Raw genomic sequence first — 16,002 nt, forward strand, 5'->3', positions numbered from 1 at the left:
AAATAGTCTATGGGTGACACCCACAGCCTTTTATGTGCTATCAAAAACACGGACAAGACAGCAGGTCTGTTAACCATGCGTAGATTTGCCAATGTGAAGAGTCCCTGTCTCACACTTTCATCCCTTAGTTTTTTACGCCCTCTGGCGCATTTCTAGTGTCGCCGCAAAAAAAAAAAAAAAAAAAAAAAAAAGAGCATTGGAAGTAAAGAAATGTCAAGGGTCATTAATCGAACATTTATCACATTATGGAGTTTTTTCATGGGAAGTAAATTGTATTATTGGTGAATTTAATGGTGTATGCTTTATTAGACTTTATAGTACAATAATTATCTATTGAGAAGAAAACAGACCTCTTCTATCATTATTTTTTCGAAAACAATCACATCAATCTAACAAATTTAAACCACATTCGGTGACAATAAAGATCTATCTATCTATCTATCTATCTATCTATCTATCTATCTATCTATCTATCTATCTATCTATCTATCTATCTATCTATCTATCTATCTATCTATCTATCTATCTATCTATTTACCTGTCCGCCGGTGTGTGCGTGTGTGCGCGCGTGTGTGCGCGCGTGTGTGCGCGTGTTCATATTTGACATTTATGGCGCGACATCGTCGATATCATAAACTGTTAATGCACTTTTTCGGCCTGTAGATGGCACTCTTCGATTAAAAATAAAAACAAAATGGTTCTTGTGCAATAAACTTGTTTTCACATATTGCACTCCTTTCGCTGTCCTTTATTGAAAAAAGGACAGCGAAAGGAGAGTTTATTGACTCCAAAATATTGATTATGAGGAATTTGAATATAATCTGATCCACCCTTTGTTTAAAAAAAATCTATTTTAGTGCAGTCTCTTTTACATCGTATGGTTGGATGTCTGGACGGACGGACGGACGGACGGACAGACAGACCGACTCAACTCAACTGTATTTCTAGAGCAGTGACGTGCAGTCAGTGGAGGCAGGTGAGGCAGTGCCTCACCTGTCATCATGGAAAGCTGTCATGGAAATATCAAATGAAAAAATAAATTAAACAGTTAGATGTATTTAGTGATTTGTACTTTAAAGTTCTTTTCCATTTAACTTCATCGTTTTAGGATTTTCTTCAAAATCGCTGAATTTACCGTTCAAATACTAAGTAGAGACGAGCGGTGACGTCATTGATGACGTCAATGCATCACCAGCCATGAACCTCACCGCACGTCACTGTTCTAGAGCAATTTTAAACAGACAAGCTGCATACAAAGTGCTGTACATGGATAACTATCATATAAAGGCAAAAAACAGTCACAAAGATATTAAAAAAAACACCAGGGAGTAAGAATAAGATCAAGTCTGGATCATGCTGAGTCAAGTGCCAAAGAGTACAAGTGAGTTTTGACGCCAGTTTTAAAGATGGGCAGCGACAGATCACATATTCACTGTTTAAAATATAGGAACAACAAACGATATTAAACCAAACACAAAAGCAGCACCGGGGGGATTTTTAAAGTTGTTATGTAATCTAAATAAAAAGGGAAGAAGATAAAGATTAAAATGTTGCATTTTGGTCGATGTTAAATCATGGCTAATTAAGACAGTTTGTGCAAATTATGACGACGTAGTATAGTATCATTTTGGTTCGAAAGAGAACACTCACTGCATTTCATATTTGTTTTCAAGACCGTGAACAAGAAATATATCTAACGGTCTTCATGTGCATGTAATTGAGCATATCTGACACTAGAGAGAGCCCTTGGAATAACTCGGCCTTGTCCATTTGTTAGGAAAATAAACTGTGAGGTTACCACGATATACCATACCCAATGTGAAATGTTTTGGCATATGACACCCTCACATATTTGTCCACTTTACAAAAGCATGGCACTGCTTCCCATGTCGAGTTCAGGTTGTTGGTCAGATGGCTGTATGGACTGGAGAAAGTAACAGTCGTCGTCTTTCTGTCATATAATGGAGTGTTTTGCCAGGCCAAAGGAGCACCTGAACCAATCTTAATTCTCTGTGCCATGCATATTAAAATCCGTGGCAGCATGGGGGTGGCAGCATGGGGCACATTGTTTTGGGGATTATTTATCACAAAACATTTGTATTCTTCTGTCGGAGGACTGTTGATCCCGGATAGCTACACACTAATCCTTCACTCCGTTAATTAAAAAAAGAAGGCAAAGCAATGGAACTGGTGCTTTACCCGCTCTCTCCCTCTCCTCTTTTTCCAGAAATGTAATCATTTCTGGAGAAGCTTAACCATCTGCTTGAGGTTAAGTCTGCTAGAAGATTGTGTTTTCTGCTTATTTAAACCTGGGGATTGGAGATTGTCATAAAATAGATGGGGTGTGTGTGGGACGAGGGGGGGGGGGGTAGAGTGATAGTTCTAGGATATCTTCTGTTAACACATGTCTGAAAGTAACTCAAATCATTCCATTTAGCACCTTCTGTCGAGAACACATGTCTGAAAGTAACTCAAATCATTCCACTTAGCACCTTCTGTCGAGACACTATATTCCATCTACCCAATAACAAATAATTGCTTATTTCCTGCCCTTTATCAACCTCCTTGTCTTCTTTTGAGTTGCCGATGAGCTAAGAGCTGCCCGCCGGGTCCAGACCTATGTCTTCAGTCCCGAGAAGATACTTGAAGAGATTTTAAGACGACCACACATTTACATTAGGATGCCGCTCGTGTCTGTGTTGATCAACAAAGGCGTCCTTTTGCTGTGTCCCTCACTTGGTCGCTCCACTTCGGTGCTTCTCCAACTGACCAGTATTACAAGAAAAGGATCTCTGCAAATGTTTACTCCTACAGTTAGTTTTTCTGAACAACATAAATCAAGTCACCTATGAATGATCTAATCCAAACTATAACTATATACTTTGCTGCTGTTAAATGTAAATTTCTCCACTGTGAGACTAATAAAGGCAAATCCAATCCAATCCAATGCAATCCAATACATCATTAGGGACAAATATGATGAAATCGACACGATGCGGCTTTTATGATGATTATGTTGATATATGTGTAGGCCTACTTATGCGAATTAAAGTCTTGTAATACGCATTTAGGGCATGGTGTATACCTCCTCACCGTCACTTTCATTACATCCAAAAAGAAGCTCAGGCATGCAGACATCATTCTGATTAAAGGACAATATATTTAATAATCGGTTGGTATGTTGGGGTGGGGGTGAATAATAATGGGGCGGGGGATATTGAAAGGGAATGTAAAAGGAATTATGGAAAATTACGAATTGGATCGGTCAATTCAATTCATCCATTGAGTGACATGAGATTCTTAGACAATGCTCTCCTTTCAAAGCGCGAAAAAACACACCACGACATGCACCCAAATTGCCCTCCTTAATCCAAATCTAGCTCTGACGTCTGGTGTCAAATGTACGCGTTCTCGTCTCTTTAATAGACCGGTGGAAGTGACACGAGGGTGGGAAAATGGTAAAACGTCGACAGTAATTAGAGTCGTCTACTCTTCGTCCGCCAATGCGGAGGGGCTGAGGAGCTCAAAGCACCCGCTACCCAACCCGCTTTCTCCCTCTCTCTTTCTCTCGCTCTCTTTCTTTCCAGCCCCCTCTTTTGCGATCACACGCGCTCACACACAAAACTCCCAGTCGGCTTCTCCGGGTGTCCAATACAGTGGAAAATCAAAGTGCGAGCCTTCCGATGCAGTTTACACACGTCCCGCGTCGTGCGTAGAGCACAGTGCAATGCGAGTGGGGTGGTCTATCTTTTCTCACTGTTTATTTAGTTTGTCACTTTTAAAAATGCTTACGAGTTCAATGTCGTGCCCACTGTGTTTTTTTAACAGTGCGTAATGCGTATTTTCTATTATATCTGGCAAGGTGACTTTTACGCAAGGTGATAAAATGGATCAGAGACTCTCCAGGTGTAGCTGGGTGCCGGTGACCGGGCTGGTAATATGCCTTCTTTTCTGTGCCTGTGTGGTGGACTTGGTGTTGGCTCAAATTCGCTACTCCATCCCCGAGGAGCTGGAGCACGGGGCTTTCGTGGGCAACATTGCGGAGGACCTGGGCTTGGATGTATCGAAGTTGTCCGCACGTCGATTTCGAATTGTGTCCGGAGCCAAGAAGCAATATTTGGAAGTGAATTTGGAGAATGGAATTTTATTTGTTAATGAAAAAATAGACCGAGAAGAGCTTTGCGAGCGGAGCCCGAGCTGTTTTTTACACCTCCAAGTAGTCATCGAAAACCCTTTAGAGCTCTACAGAGTAGAAGTTGAGATTATAGACGTGAATGACAACTCGCCCACATTCCCTTGGAGCGAATTTAACATCGACATTACGGAGTCGGCTGCGCCAGGCTCTTGCTTCCCGTTAGAGAGCGCGCAAGACCTGGACGTGGGCGCCAATTCTTTGCGCTCCTACCAGCTGGGCGCAAACGAAATATTCATTCTCAACATCCAGACGCGCAACGACGGGAGCAAGTTCGCAGAGCTAGTGCTGGACAACCCTTTAGACCGGGAGCGGCAGAAAAAGCACACGATGGTTTTGACAGCCTTTGACGGGGGGTCGCCAGAACGCTCCGGAACCGCTTTGATCACCATTACGGTGCTCGACGCCAACGACAACGTCCCAGTGTTCGATCGATCTGTGTACCGGGCCAGACTGGTGGAAAATGCGCCGAGGGGGACGCTCGTGCTGAAGTTGAACGCCACCGACTTGGACGAGGGCTCGAACGCGGAGGTGACCTACGCCTTCAGCGGACACGCGCCTCTCAGAGTGCGCGAGCTGTTCAGCGTGGATCCGTACACGGGTGAGATCCGCGTAAAAGGCGTCGTGGACTACGAGAAAGCCAACGTGTACGAGCTTTATGTACAAGCGAGGGACAGGGGACCCTCGGCCGTGGCCGTGCACAGCAAAGTGTTGGTTGATATCGTGGACGTCAACGACAACACCCCCGAAGTCATTCTCACGTCCGTGTCCACGCCTGTCCAGGAGGACGCGTCGCCGGGAACCGTGATAGCTGTTATCAGTGTCATGGACCGGGACTCGGGCGAGAACGGCAACGTGGACTGTCAGATCCCCAACACTATCCCCTTTCAGCTTCACTCCTCGTTTAAAAACTACTACACGCTGGTAACAAGTGAGGTTTTGGACAGGGAGGCGGTGTCCGATTACAACATCACACTCACGGCGCGCGATTTGGGCTCCCCGTCGCTTTCCACCAGGAAAACCGTCGTCGTACAAGTGGCTGACATCAATGACAACTCCCCGCGGTTTTCACAGCCGTCATATACTGTCTACGTAACCGAGAATAACGCTCCGGGCGCTTCAATTTGCACCGTGACCGCCTTTGACCCCGATTACAATCAGAACGCCTATCTGTCTTATTCTATTCTCGAGGGTCAAATTCAGGGTATGCCCATTTCCACGTACGTGTCCATCAACTCAGACAATGGCAACATTTACGCACTGCGCTCCTTTGATTATGAGCAGATGAGAAACTTTTACATTCTGGTACAAGCGCAGGACGCGGGTTTTCCGCCACTGGCAAACAATGTCACCATCACTGTTTTCGTTTTGGACCAGAATGACAACGCTCCCATCATCTTGTCCCCGCTGCCCAAAAACGGCACCGTGGCCACGGAGGTGGTGCCCCGCTCCGTGGATGCCGGTTATCTTGTCACCAAAGTCACGGCGCTTGACGCCGACGCGGGCCAAAATTCGCGCCTGTCTTATCAGGTGATGCAGGCCACCGATCCCGGGCTGTTCAGCGTGGCGCTGTACACGGGTGAAATAAGGAGCATTCGCCGACTGGCGGAGAAAGACGCGTCCAGACAAAGACTGGTTATAATGGTGAAGGACAACGGGCAGCCTCCCCTTTCCGCTACCGTCTCGGTTGTCCTCACGGTGGTGGACAGCGTCCCCGAGTCCTTATCCGACTACGGCGACGTCCCACTCAGCCCGCAGCCCCCCTCTAACCTCGCTCTCTACTTAATCGTGTCACTCAGCACCATCTCGTTTATCTTCCTGGTGGCCATCATCGTCTTGGCCGCTGTCAAGTGCTACAAGGACAGCGAGACACTGAGTGGCTACAATCTGCCCCCCTTAGCGTGCTGTTGCTGCGGCGGCTTCCAGCCCGAGCCTCCCTCGGAGATATTCAAGAAATCCAACCTCAACCTACAAATTTCCTCCGCGACTAACAAGGTGCCCACCAACTGCGTGGAGGTGAACGGAAGCAGCAGCCTGACGCAGTCTTATTGCTATAAAGTGTGTTTGACCCCGGAATCGTCCAAAAGTGACTTTATGTTTTTGAAGCCGCGCAGCTCCGCCAGCACGAGGCGCAACAACGAAGCGAAGAGCGCCGAGCACTCGTGGGGCGCGTCTGTGAACAACGGAGCGACCACCCATGAGGTAGCTATACGCACACTCATTGTAGGGATGAAAGCACTAAACCCACGGTCGGCACTTTTGTCACCCATTGTATTGTGAGACGTTTCACCAGAGTTGTGAATCTATATTGCGACACATTCTACTAACCAATCTGACAATTTGTAATATCTTGCGCTCGGTAATGAAACCAGATGGAGATACCCGATGAGCTTTCAATTGACGTTAATGCTCCACGGAACATCATTTTACTGCGTGTGAGTTTATCGTCTGTAAACTAAGTGAAATGTGGTATAACGGCGACACGTAGCCCAAAGGAATTAAGCCAGGAAATCGTGATTAATCTGAGGGAAAAAATAAACAGTAATTGTTAATGCCTCCTCTATCAGTGCCACAGCTCTGGATAAGGGAGGAGGGAGGGGCACACTAAATTGCTCCCTGCACAACAGAGTCTGAACAAGTCAAGGGTAATGGGCAAGGTGAATGACAGTTGAGATTCATTTGTCCACCGTTCTGTTCATGGTGCAGGCAAAGCTTCTACGTCGAACAATTTATATAGGACAAACCTCGCCCCTGGCCATCCCTCAAGGGCACCATGGACAGAACAATTATACTCCACACAATGTGGCGTATGCGCGATGGGAGGCCTGTCCATTATTGATGAAAAATGGCAAATGTTCTGGTTTTTGGAGAGGACACTGGGAAGGGGAGCCAGGGAGGAAGGGGGGGGGTGAGCAAGGACATGACTGGAATGAGACGTGGCCCGCCTGTAGATGCGTCCCACATATATCCTCTGGGTGCAAGGGGAGACTAAGATATGAAGTCATATTTATCAAGGGGGACTTGGGGGTCAGAGGGAGGGGGGGGGGGTAGACGATGGCTGGAGGGATGGAAAGGAGATGGGGGAGGGCTGCTAGGAGAGAGCGTGTGTGTGTGTGTGTGTGTGTGTGTGTGTGTGCGTGCGTGCGTGCGTGCGTGTGTGTGTGCGCGTGTGTGTGTGTGCGCGCGCGCGAGCGGGCGCCTTTATCACCACGCGACACCGGACTCCACGAGCAGACTGACAAATGTCATTTCGGTCAGGGGCACACTCCTTGAGGACAAGGGGAAGGGGCGGGTGATGGGTCGATGAAGTCACAGTGCGGTTGTTAGGCAGGTCCTTGAGGAGAGTGTGTCCCTTTTTAATCGTTTATTGGCCCCCTAATTCACTCGTCGAGGCACGCATCCTTGCCAACGTTCTCATACACGATGGCACGCCTAGAGAGACAAGAGAGAGAGCAGGGGAGAGAGAGAGAGAGAGAGAGAGAGAGAGAGAGAGAGAGAGAGAGAGAGAGAGAGAGAGAGAGAGAGAGAGAGAGAGAGAGAGAGAGAGAGAGAGAGAGAGAGAGAGAGAGAGAGAGAGAGAGAGAGAGAGAGAGAGAGAGAGAGAGAGAGAGAGAGAGAGAGAGAGAGAGAGAGAGAGAGAGAGAGAGAGAGAGAGAGAGAGAGAGAGAGAGAGAGAGAGAGAGAGAGAGAGAGACGGAGATCGGAATAGGACACATGCTTCATGCAAGGACAAACTCAATTGACACGGCGCGTGCACGTGGAGCCAAACCAATACAGGAGGATGTCTGAATGACCTCAAATGACTGTTCAAAGCTCTGAAGGCCTAACCTTGCTCAGGTAGTAAATATGCATGTAGAATATATGCATAAAGAAAGAAGGAGATACAATGATCATTTTATTCATGTAAAACATATGCAGAAATAAAGAAAGGAAAACAGTGATCATTTTCCTCGTTTTCTCCGAGCGTTGCCTTTGATGATTTTCATCGTGCTCCGTTTCATCCCGCTGGGCTTCTAATTGGTTTTCTAGATTGCTTGGCAAGGGCCACACTTAAAGTGTACGGATACTATGACTAATTATTATTGTATTAGTATGCTTTTGTGTCATATATTTTCAGTTACAGCATTTTTAGATGAATAACCGAATCAACGAAAGTGGCAATAACCATCTCCACACGACACTGTTTAAATTCCAGCTTTTTTTCTGACAAAAACACAAATGAGACAGCAAAAAATAATTTCAAAATAATTTCCACTTTGAATGTGACCTATAGCGTCTTCAACTCATTTCAAGGAGAGATTACAATAAAATATTAATGTGGCTGCACAAATGTGCAAAACCTCTTCAATCTGGTGGTGTGGCCATGTTCACAATTTACCACTTAAAATGGCAGGAAAAAAATGCCTGAAACACCATGCAGAACGCCATTTTGGCCATTCAGTGCATGCACGGCAGATGTGATGACTTTCAATTAGCAGTCTCAATGTAAGTGGTGGATTTTTAATGCAGCGAAAATCCCCCGATAATACCGGTTATTGGTCATAAATATTGTAGAAATCGTTTTGTAATGGTTTCACATAATCTCATTTTTTTTCTATCATAAAACCTGCCATTTGGACAGAGGTGTGTAGACTTTTTCCATAATGAGAGCGTCATAAATTAGAAATATCACTCGGGTGTCCCCTTTCGCCCTTCCCTCAACGATCATAGGATTGAAGAAAAATTGAAAGTGAGAGGCAGACATTTGAAAGAAAATAATGACACCTCGGCTCTGAAAAAAAATCTCCCACACACCCACAAGAGGGCAATACTATTCCATTTTGTATACAGTTTCCCCTATTTGTGTCACGATCTGGTTGGCGACCAACGTGGGGCGCTGTCGGCCCCGCCTGCACCTGCACAGGTGCTGGTCGTCCCGATCAGATTGGCGACCAACGGGTAGCGAAGCCTCGCAGGTGCTGGTCGTTTTAATCACTGACACTTGAAAGGACACCCGGCACGACCATCCCGTGTTGGTTCATTGTTTGCTGCATGTTTGTTGCATGCTGTGTCTGCAATGGAATGCATTGTATGCTGTGCATGTGTTTGTTATAACCTTGGCGGACTTTTACTTTTGGTCTTCTTTTGATACTTTGTATTTTTTCTGTTCAGATGATTTTGATGTTTTACATTTTGTTCCTGCTGACCTTTATTTTAATACAATTTGTCAAACAACCTCCTGCTCCCTCCTGCCAGCTTCTTGGGATCCGCACCCGCCATCACCACCTCGCAAACCGTGACAATTTGAATGTTGTCCCAAGCCCGGATAAATACAGAGGGTTGTATCAGGAAGGGCATCCGACGTAAAAGCTTAGCCAAAACAAACATGCAGATCAAACCTCTCAAGATAGAGGACACTGATTTGCTGTGGCGACCCCTTGAAGGGAAAAAAGCTGAAAGGAAAAGAAGAAGAAGAAGATAGTTTCCCCTATTCAGGTTCAGGAGCTTTTCCCAGAAAGGAGACCACTCACTGAACAGGTCATCGCCAGTTAATCACTGGGCACAGGTCGAAGCAGACAATCCTTCACTTGTAGTAAAAAACAAAAACAAAAACAAACCAAAAAAACAGCATGCTTGTGACCCTAAACAATTGGGACTAAATGAATAAATCGATTAATGAATGAGTATTACTTGACATATAAGCATATGTAATTTGGTAATGATTGATGGGTTGGACATTACTCAACATACTGTGTAGGAGAGTCAAGAACACTGTACATAATATCTCGCCTACTAATCCCGCAGTCTCATACTGCTAAATAAATATATTTGAACGCATTAAGCCAAACTGAGCATGAATATCGCTGTAAAGGCATATTGGAACAGCGCTCGGATTGCATTGTGTCTCATCTGAGATGTTGTTTTCTGTAACTTGGATGTATTTGACTGCACACTGATTTATGTTAACTACAGAACAGAAAAAAATGTTGGAAGACATGGGTTCAATCTCCGCTCTGGCCATCCTGTGTGGAGCTTGCGTCCTTCTGTTTCCTCCCACATTACCAAAACACTTATGGGAGGCTGATTGAACACTTTCAATTGTGCCTAGATGTGAAGGTGAACGCGGATGGTTATCCGTTTATGTGTGCTCTGCGTTTGGGTGTCAACCAGTGTATCCTCGCTACCCAAAGAAAACCCACGCAGGCCCGGTGAGAACATGCAAATTGCACATGGGGAGGCTGGAGCGGTGATTGGGCCCACGACCTCTGCACTATGAAGTCTGCGTGCTAACCACTTGACGACCAAGCCACCTTGCATATATACTGTATGTTTAAAATGTTGTGTGTAAAAATAAATTGACATTTGCTAATTACAGTTCATTACAGTGCAGTATGTGCTTTGTTTTTGTAGTTGAAGCAGCCAAACACAGATTGGACCCTCACTAAGAATGAGAATACTTCCATCAAAAGGTAACATTCCTGACGAATAAAACACTCCTGGTGAATCAACTTCATCTGGTTATGTGTACTTGCCAAATGAGATAATACTAAATGTCTCGATTTCCATCGTTTCTCCAGTTATAACTCCATAAACATGGATGGAACACTGATGCGTAAGGCCATGCACGCGGACCCGGAAAACTTTGTCACCTCTATGGCTCCTGGACAGTACTGGACGTGGGGCACTCATATGAAAGGCACAAAGGGTACGACAAGCCAAACTGAATGTGAGGATAAAAACTCATGATGGGAAACGTTCACAATATTAGGTACCCCTAAAACCATCTAAACCAGGGGTCGGGAACCTATGGCTCGCGAGCCATATATGGCTCTTTTGATGATTGCATATGGCTCGCCGATAAAACTAAATACATATTTTCGTTTTTACTCGTTCATTTCCCGTTGGGGCGCCAGTTGGCGGAAAGCGCAATTTTGATTGGATGTCACAGAGCTAGGTTGGCCGAAAGCGCCATTTTGATTGGATGATAGTGGCTGTCATGTTGAAACAGGTAAACACCCCATTAAATGAGCCCAACTAGTGCACTTCAGCGTTAATGCACCGGAGCATTAGAGGAGAGAATATGTTCTGATTCTAATTTGCAATGAAACAACACCATCGATGAAACAGTCGAATGTCCGTGACATTTTATCAAGCCCCATGTTAACGTTAGCATCAACATACTTCTGCGAGAAGTAGATTGCAGATAGCAAGTCTGGAAGCTTATGAGCCGTGTGCAGGCTAGCTAGCAGTAACTTCGCCTGTGGACCGGCAAATTGAATTTCATTCCGATCGTTTGCCTGGATTTTTACCAATCACGAGGAACGGAAAACCATTCATGTTAACGGTGAGTACTATCACAAAGTTATTTTAAATAATACATTCTGATATTTTGTTGAAAAGTGGCCGCGCCAGGGCGCGTGTGTGTGTGTGCGCGCGCACGCGAGCGTTTGTATGTGCGCGCGCGTGCGTGTGGCTCTCACTGAAAAACATTGCTAAATATTTTACTTTTATGGCTCTCTTAGTCAAAAAGGTTCCCGACCCCTGATCTAAACTTAGAAGTGGATGCCCTATCTTACCATCGACTCCTATTCTGTATATTGCTAACTAAGGGTAGTTGAATGAATTACTGCTGCTGAATGATACATTATTATCCATGGAATTGGGTGGCACACCTTTTGCATTGTATTTGGAATGCGCTTAGAAATTAAACGTATTATTATTATTTTACAAAGAGACGAAGAGAGAGAGATAAACTAGATATCTTTTAGTGCATCCTCCATGATGCAAATGTACAGCAAATTGAAGAATCGTTCCGTAATTCTTTCCTACATATATTTTACTGCAGACTATAAAACGCCTACATCGCCAAGTGGTGTTTCCTCCCGGCCCTGGACCCCTCGCTGCACTCCTCCACCCCAGCAGCAGCAACATTCTAAGCCCCCACATCCTCACACTCACCCACACCCGCACCCGCCGCCAGACTACCATCACAATGTGTACATTCCCGGAACGCCATCAGGCTTCTGCACCCTGAGGCCTGTGGCGCACCGCAGCGACTTGGACGCCCATAACTCCTTCTCCACCTTTGGCAAGAAGCGACGGCTCCAGATGTCCCCTCAGGGTGAGGCTGCCATGATCAATAACGACCTCTACAATGACTGACGTTCCACAGACTGACTGAGTGGACGATTTGAATGATGGATGACCTGAGATGAGGATCATTTGTTATATAAATTAATGAACAGTCGGCTTGTGAGTGGCGAAAAATGTGAGCTGAATGGGAAGTCAGGACAAGGAGAGAGAAAATGACAGCTGGTAGGAAGCAGATTTTTGTGATTATTTATGTGACAAAATCCTTTCAATGTGTTTTTAATTATAGTTATTATCATTGCTATTGATTTTTGGACAATCAAACTGCAGGTGCGGATGTGACTTTCAAAATATATGATAAGCATCAGTAGGATTTTTTTTATCACATCTTTATGTATGAAATCATGTTGATGAGTTCTAAGAATACATTTTTTTTTTGTCTTTTCATATGTTCTGCAAACATGTGGCCAACATTCTGTATTGTACGGGGGGTACGTAAAAAAGATGGGGACAACTCCTCACACGTGTTCTGTAAATACATTAAAGAAAATAAAGTATTTTTGCATTACATTTCTTTCTCAAACATATACACAATAAGGAGGGTGCATGGTGTTAACCCAGACTGAAGTCGGCATATCAGAATTCAATATGCACACAGACGTAAGTTTTCTTCATCGGGGTTTAATTTACGTGAGTCAATTATTTTCAGGGTGAAAAGGGTACAGCTAAAATGTTTTTGCTTTGGTAAGCCGTTTCCCACCTTCATGAAAAAAAACAGTAAAATGCTAACATATGCTAATTGAGGCATTTGTATGACCATTTGCCCGCAGAGGACGATGGGGTTCATTGACTGAACAAACAAAAACTCGTCTCTTGAAAATATCACTTCAATTAAGAACATGACCACACAAACGTATGAGTGTCGAGGGAGTGAGTCTACTCTTCCAAATGCCACACCTGCATGGGAGCTCGGGGGCCGAGAACTTCTTTCTCTTCTTACTTCGTGCCCTTTTACTTGTTAATTCTCTGGGAAATTGTTCAGGAGATTACAGATGGCTACTGGCCAGGAACAAAGCAGGTTTAATTAGGTCGTCGTTTGGCTCAGACTGAGAATAATCTTGTTAATAAGGAAAAGGGTATCCACAGAGAACCAAAGAAGGGCAGGGCAGCTTCTCTGGGTTGAGGTGATTCAGAAGGGGAATCCTTTATAGGTCAAATGGGATGAATTGCATTGAAATAAATGGGGCTCGAATAGGGTTTCTGTTGCAGGAGCACTTCAACTTTCCCAATTTTCATTCTATACATATCCACATCTTCTCTTTAATGGCTTATGTACACGAGTATTAAAAACCCAAACGATTACATAAATGTAATTATATTGTGATCTAAATTCGAAAATCTATTTTTGTGATCATCCCCTCGGTGGAGAAAGCAGTCATGCTCAATTTTTTGACCAGTGGTCGTTTTCTTCTTGTTACAACGCATTGCTTCCTCTCATCCACCAGAGGGCGAATGTGATCCACGTTCAATGAGCCGAATTGACTGTCTGTTACACACACACACACACACACACACACACACACACACACACACACACACACACACACACACACACACACACACACACACACACACACACACACACGCACACACACACACACACACACACACGCACACACACACACGCACACGCCAAGCATACGCACGCACCCAGCGTGCTCCCACACGGATTGAAAAAAAGGAAAACAACCTTGCTGGTAAAAATAAATAAATAAATAAATAAATAAATTGTACCAAAGCAGCACATTTAATTGACAGTGTTCCCTCGTGTAGTGCTGCTCAATATCGATTCGGTCTGTGTCAAAGAGGTACAATATGCTGCTTATGAAACTACAAGATTCAATTGTACAAACAGATTTACAATATAACGGCATATTTATAACGTTGACTTGCACGCATTTTTGCATTGATAAATGCATGTGATATATACACATAAAAACGTGAATTATGAACAGGTCAAATACATACAGCAGGTGGTGCTGGTGAGTAAGATTATGGAAATTCTCAACAACTCCCATTTTCAGAGAAAGGGCAATAGCTGTTAGTGACACACCAGTTATAACTCACCATGCACAGTATACATAGTATACTATGCATGGAGACGATGTATACTGCGCATGGCGAGGGTAAGAGAAAGCTCATGGGGGGGATTTTTCATACATACTAGGGGCTGTCACGGTTTGCTAGGTGGGGATGGTGGTTGTGGATCCCAATAAAAGCAGGCAGGAGGGAGCAGCAGGATGTATTTGACAAATTGTATTAAAATAAAGTCAACAGGAACAAAATCTAAAACATCAAAGTCATCTGAACAGAAAAGTACAAAGTATCAAAGAAAACCATTCGTAAAAATCTGCCAAGATTAAACAAACCTGACAGGCTGAAGCAAACACATTCACAGTACAATGACCCGACACGGAATGGTCGTGCCACTGATTGGAACGACCAACACTTGTGCAACTGAGGGTGCAGCGGCCAGCGCTATCCGTTGTTCGCCACCCAGAACGTGACAGTCTGCCACGGATTGGAACGACCAACACCTATGCAGGTGCCGGCGGGGCCGACAGCGCCACCCGTTGGTCGCTGACCAGATCGTGACAGGGGCGACAAGGTTATCAAGTGGTTAGCAATATGACATCACTGTGCAAGGCATTCAATTCCAGTTCTGGCCTTCCTGTGTGTACATAACATTCACAGCCAAATATTTGAATATTTGAAAGGTTAGGTGTTTTTCCTGTAAAAACACAGTAAGGTGTCTGCTGTAGCCGCTTACTGTAGCATCTGTTACGAATTTGAGCGTCCGTTTGTACAGCATATGTCCATAGTTGCTTGGGTAGGTTACTTTCCAACAGCATGCATCTTGATATCTCAAATAGCTCTTGATATCTCCAATCTCTCTCGTCAGTTCCGTTTTGGTGAGGCGAGTAGGGTGCAATCGTCTCATGCCTTATCCCCTTCTTTCGAAGCAAAGACTGGAACTCTTGCCCAGAAAACTCTGTGCCGTTGTCGGATCGTGTACATTTTATTTTTCCATATAGGGCTACATCGGCTATGAATTTTTCTGTAGTTTTTTCGTCGTGTCGGCCTTTGCCTTAATAAAATATGGAAAAATCATCCCACTGTGGTAATCAGTAAATGCTATTGAATACCTGTAGCCATTTCTATATCTCTGTTCTATAGGACCCCACAGGTTTGTGTGCACTACCTGTAGCACAGCTGCAGCGCCATTTTGATTGGATGATACTGGCCGTCATGTTGAGACAGGTAAACGGCCCTTTAAATGACCCCAACAAGTGCACTTCAACTTCAGCTCGCCTTTGAGGAGAGAAAAGGTTCTGATTCTAATTCGCAATGAAACAATACCATCGATGAAACAGTCGAATGTCACTGACCATATAACAAGCTCCATGTTAACGTTAGCATAAATATACTTCTGCGAGACGATATTGCAGATAGCAATTGTGGAAGCTTATGAGCCGTGTGCAGGTTAGCTAGCAGTAACTTCGCCTCTGGACCGGCAAGTTGAATTTCATTCCGATTGTTTGCCTGGATTTTTACCAATCACGAGGAATGGAAAACCATTCATGTTAACAGTGAGTACTATCACAAAGTTATTTTAAATAATACATTCTGACATTTTGTTGAAAAGTGGCCGCGCGTGCATGCGTGTTTGCGTGTGTTTG

General features: G+C 44.6%; 1 protein-coding gene across 3 annotated transcripts; it reads left to right on the top strand.

Annotated features, from left to right (window-relative positions):
• Positions 1–3,611: 3,611 nt before the first annotated feature.
• LOC148901437 (protocadherin alpha-C2) lies at positions 3,612–12,802 on the top strand. 3 transcript variants are annotated; one of them, XM_089023719.1, is made up of 5 exons: positions 3,612–6,187; positions 6,299–6,394; positions 10,583–10,641; positions 10,750–10,877; positions 12,018–12,802. In XM_089023719.1, the coding sequence occupies exons 1-5, from the start codon at positions 3,887–3,889 to the stop codon at positions 12,332–12,334; spliced, it is 2,901 nt and encodes a 966-aa protein (XP_088879845.1). In that variant the 5' UTR covers positions 3,612–3,886; the 3' UTR covers positions 12,335–12,802. The 3 variants fall into 3 exon arrangements, 2 of the variants coding, with proteins under 2 accessions (XP_088879845.1, XP_088879836.1); XR_016118658.1 differs by lacking the exon at positions 12,018–12,802 and adding an exon at positions 10,281–10,496 and having other exon boundaries at positions 3,612–6,394; positions 10,750–10,827; XM_089023710.1 differs by having other exon boundaries at positions 3,612–6,394.
• The last annotated feature ends 3,200 nt before the right edge of the window (positions 12,803–16,002 follow it).

The sequence above is a fragment of the Hippocampus bargibanti genome, linkage group LG02 (genome assembly GCF_051943395.1).
Source record: "Hippocampus bargibanti isolate YZ-2025 linkage group LG02, ASM5194339v1, whole genome shotgun sequence".
Taxonomy (NCBI): domain Eukaryota; kingdom Metazoa; phylum Chordata; class Actinopteri; order Syngnathiformes; family Syngnathidae; genus Hippocampus; species Hippocampus bargibanti.

Bases quoted from the DNA above. Each gene is read 5' to 3' on its own strand.
- LOC148901437 (XM_089023710.1), top strand. From the start codon at position 3,887: ATGGATCAGAGACTCTCCAGGTGTAGCTGGGTGCCGGTGACCGGGCTG. The intron at 6,395-10,582 runs GTAGCTATACGC...TTGTTTTTGTAG, and splicing joins ACGGAGCGACCACCCATGAG to TTGAAGCAGCCAAACACAGA. The intron at 10,642-10,749 runs GTAACATTCCTG...TCGTTTCTCCAG, and splicing joins GAGAATACTTCCATCAAAAG to TTATAACTCCATAAACATGG.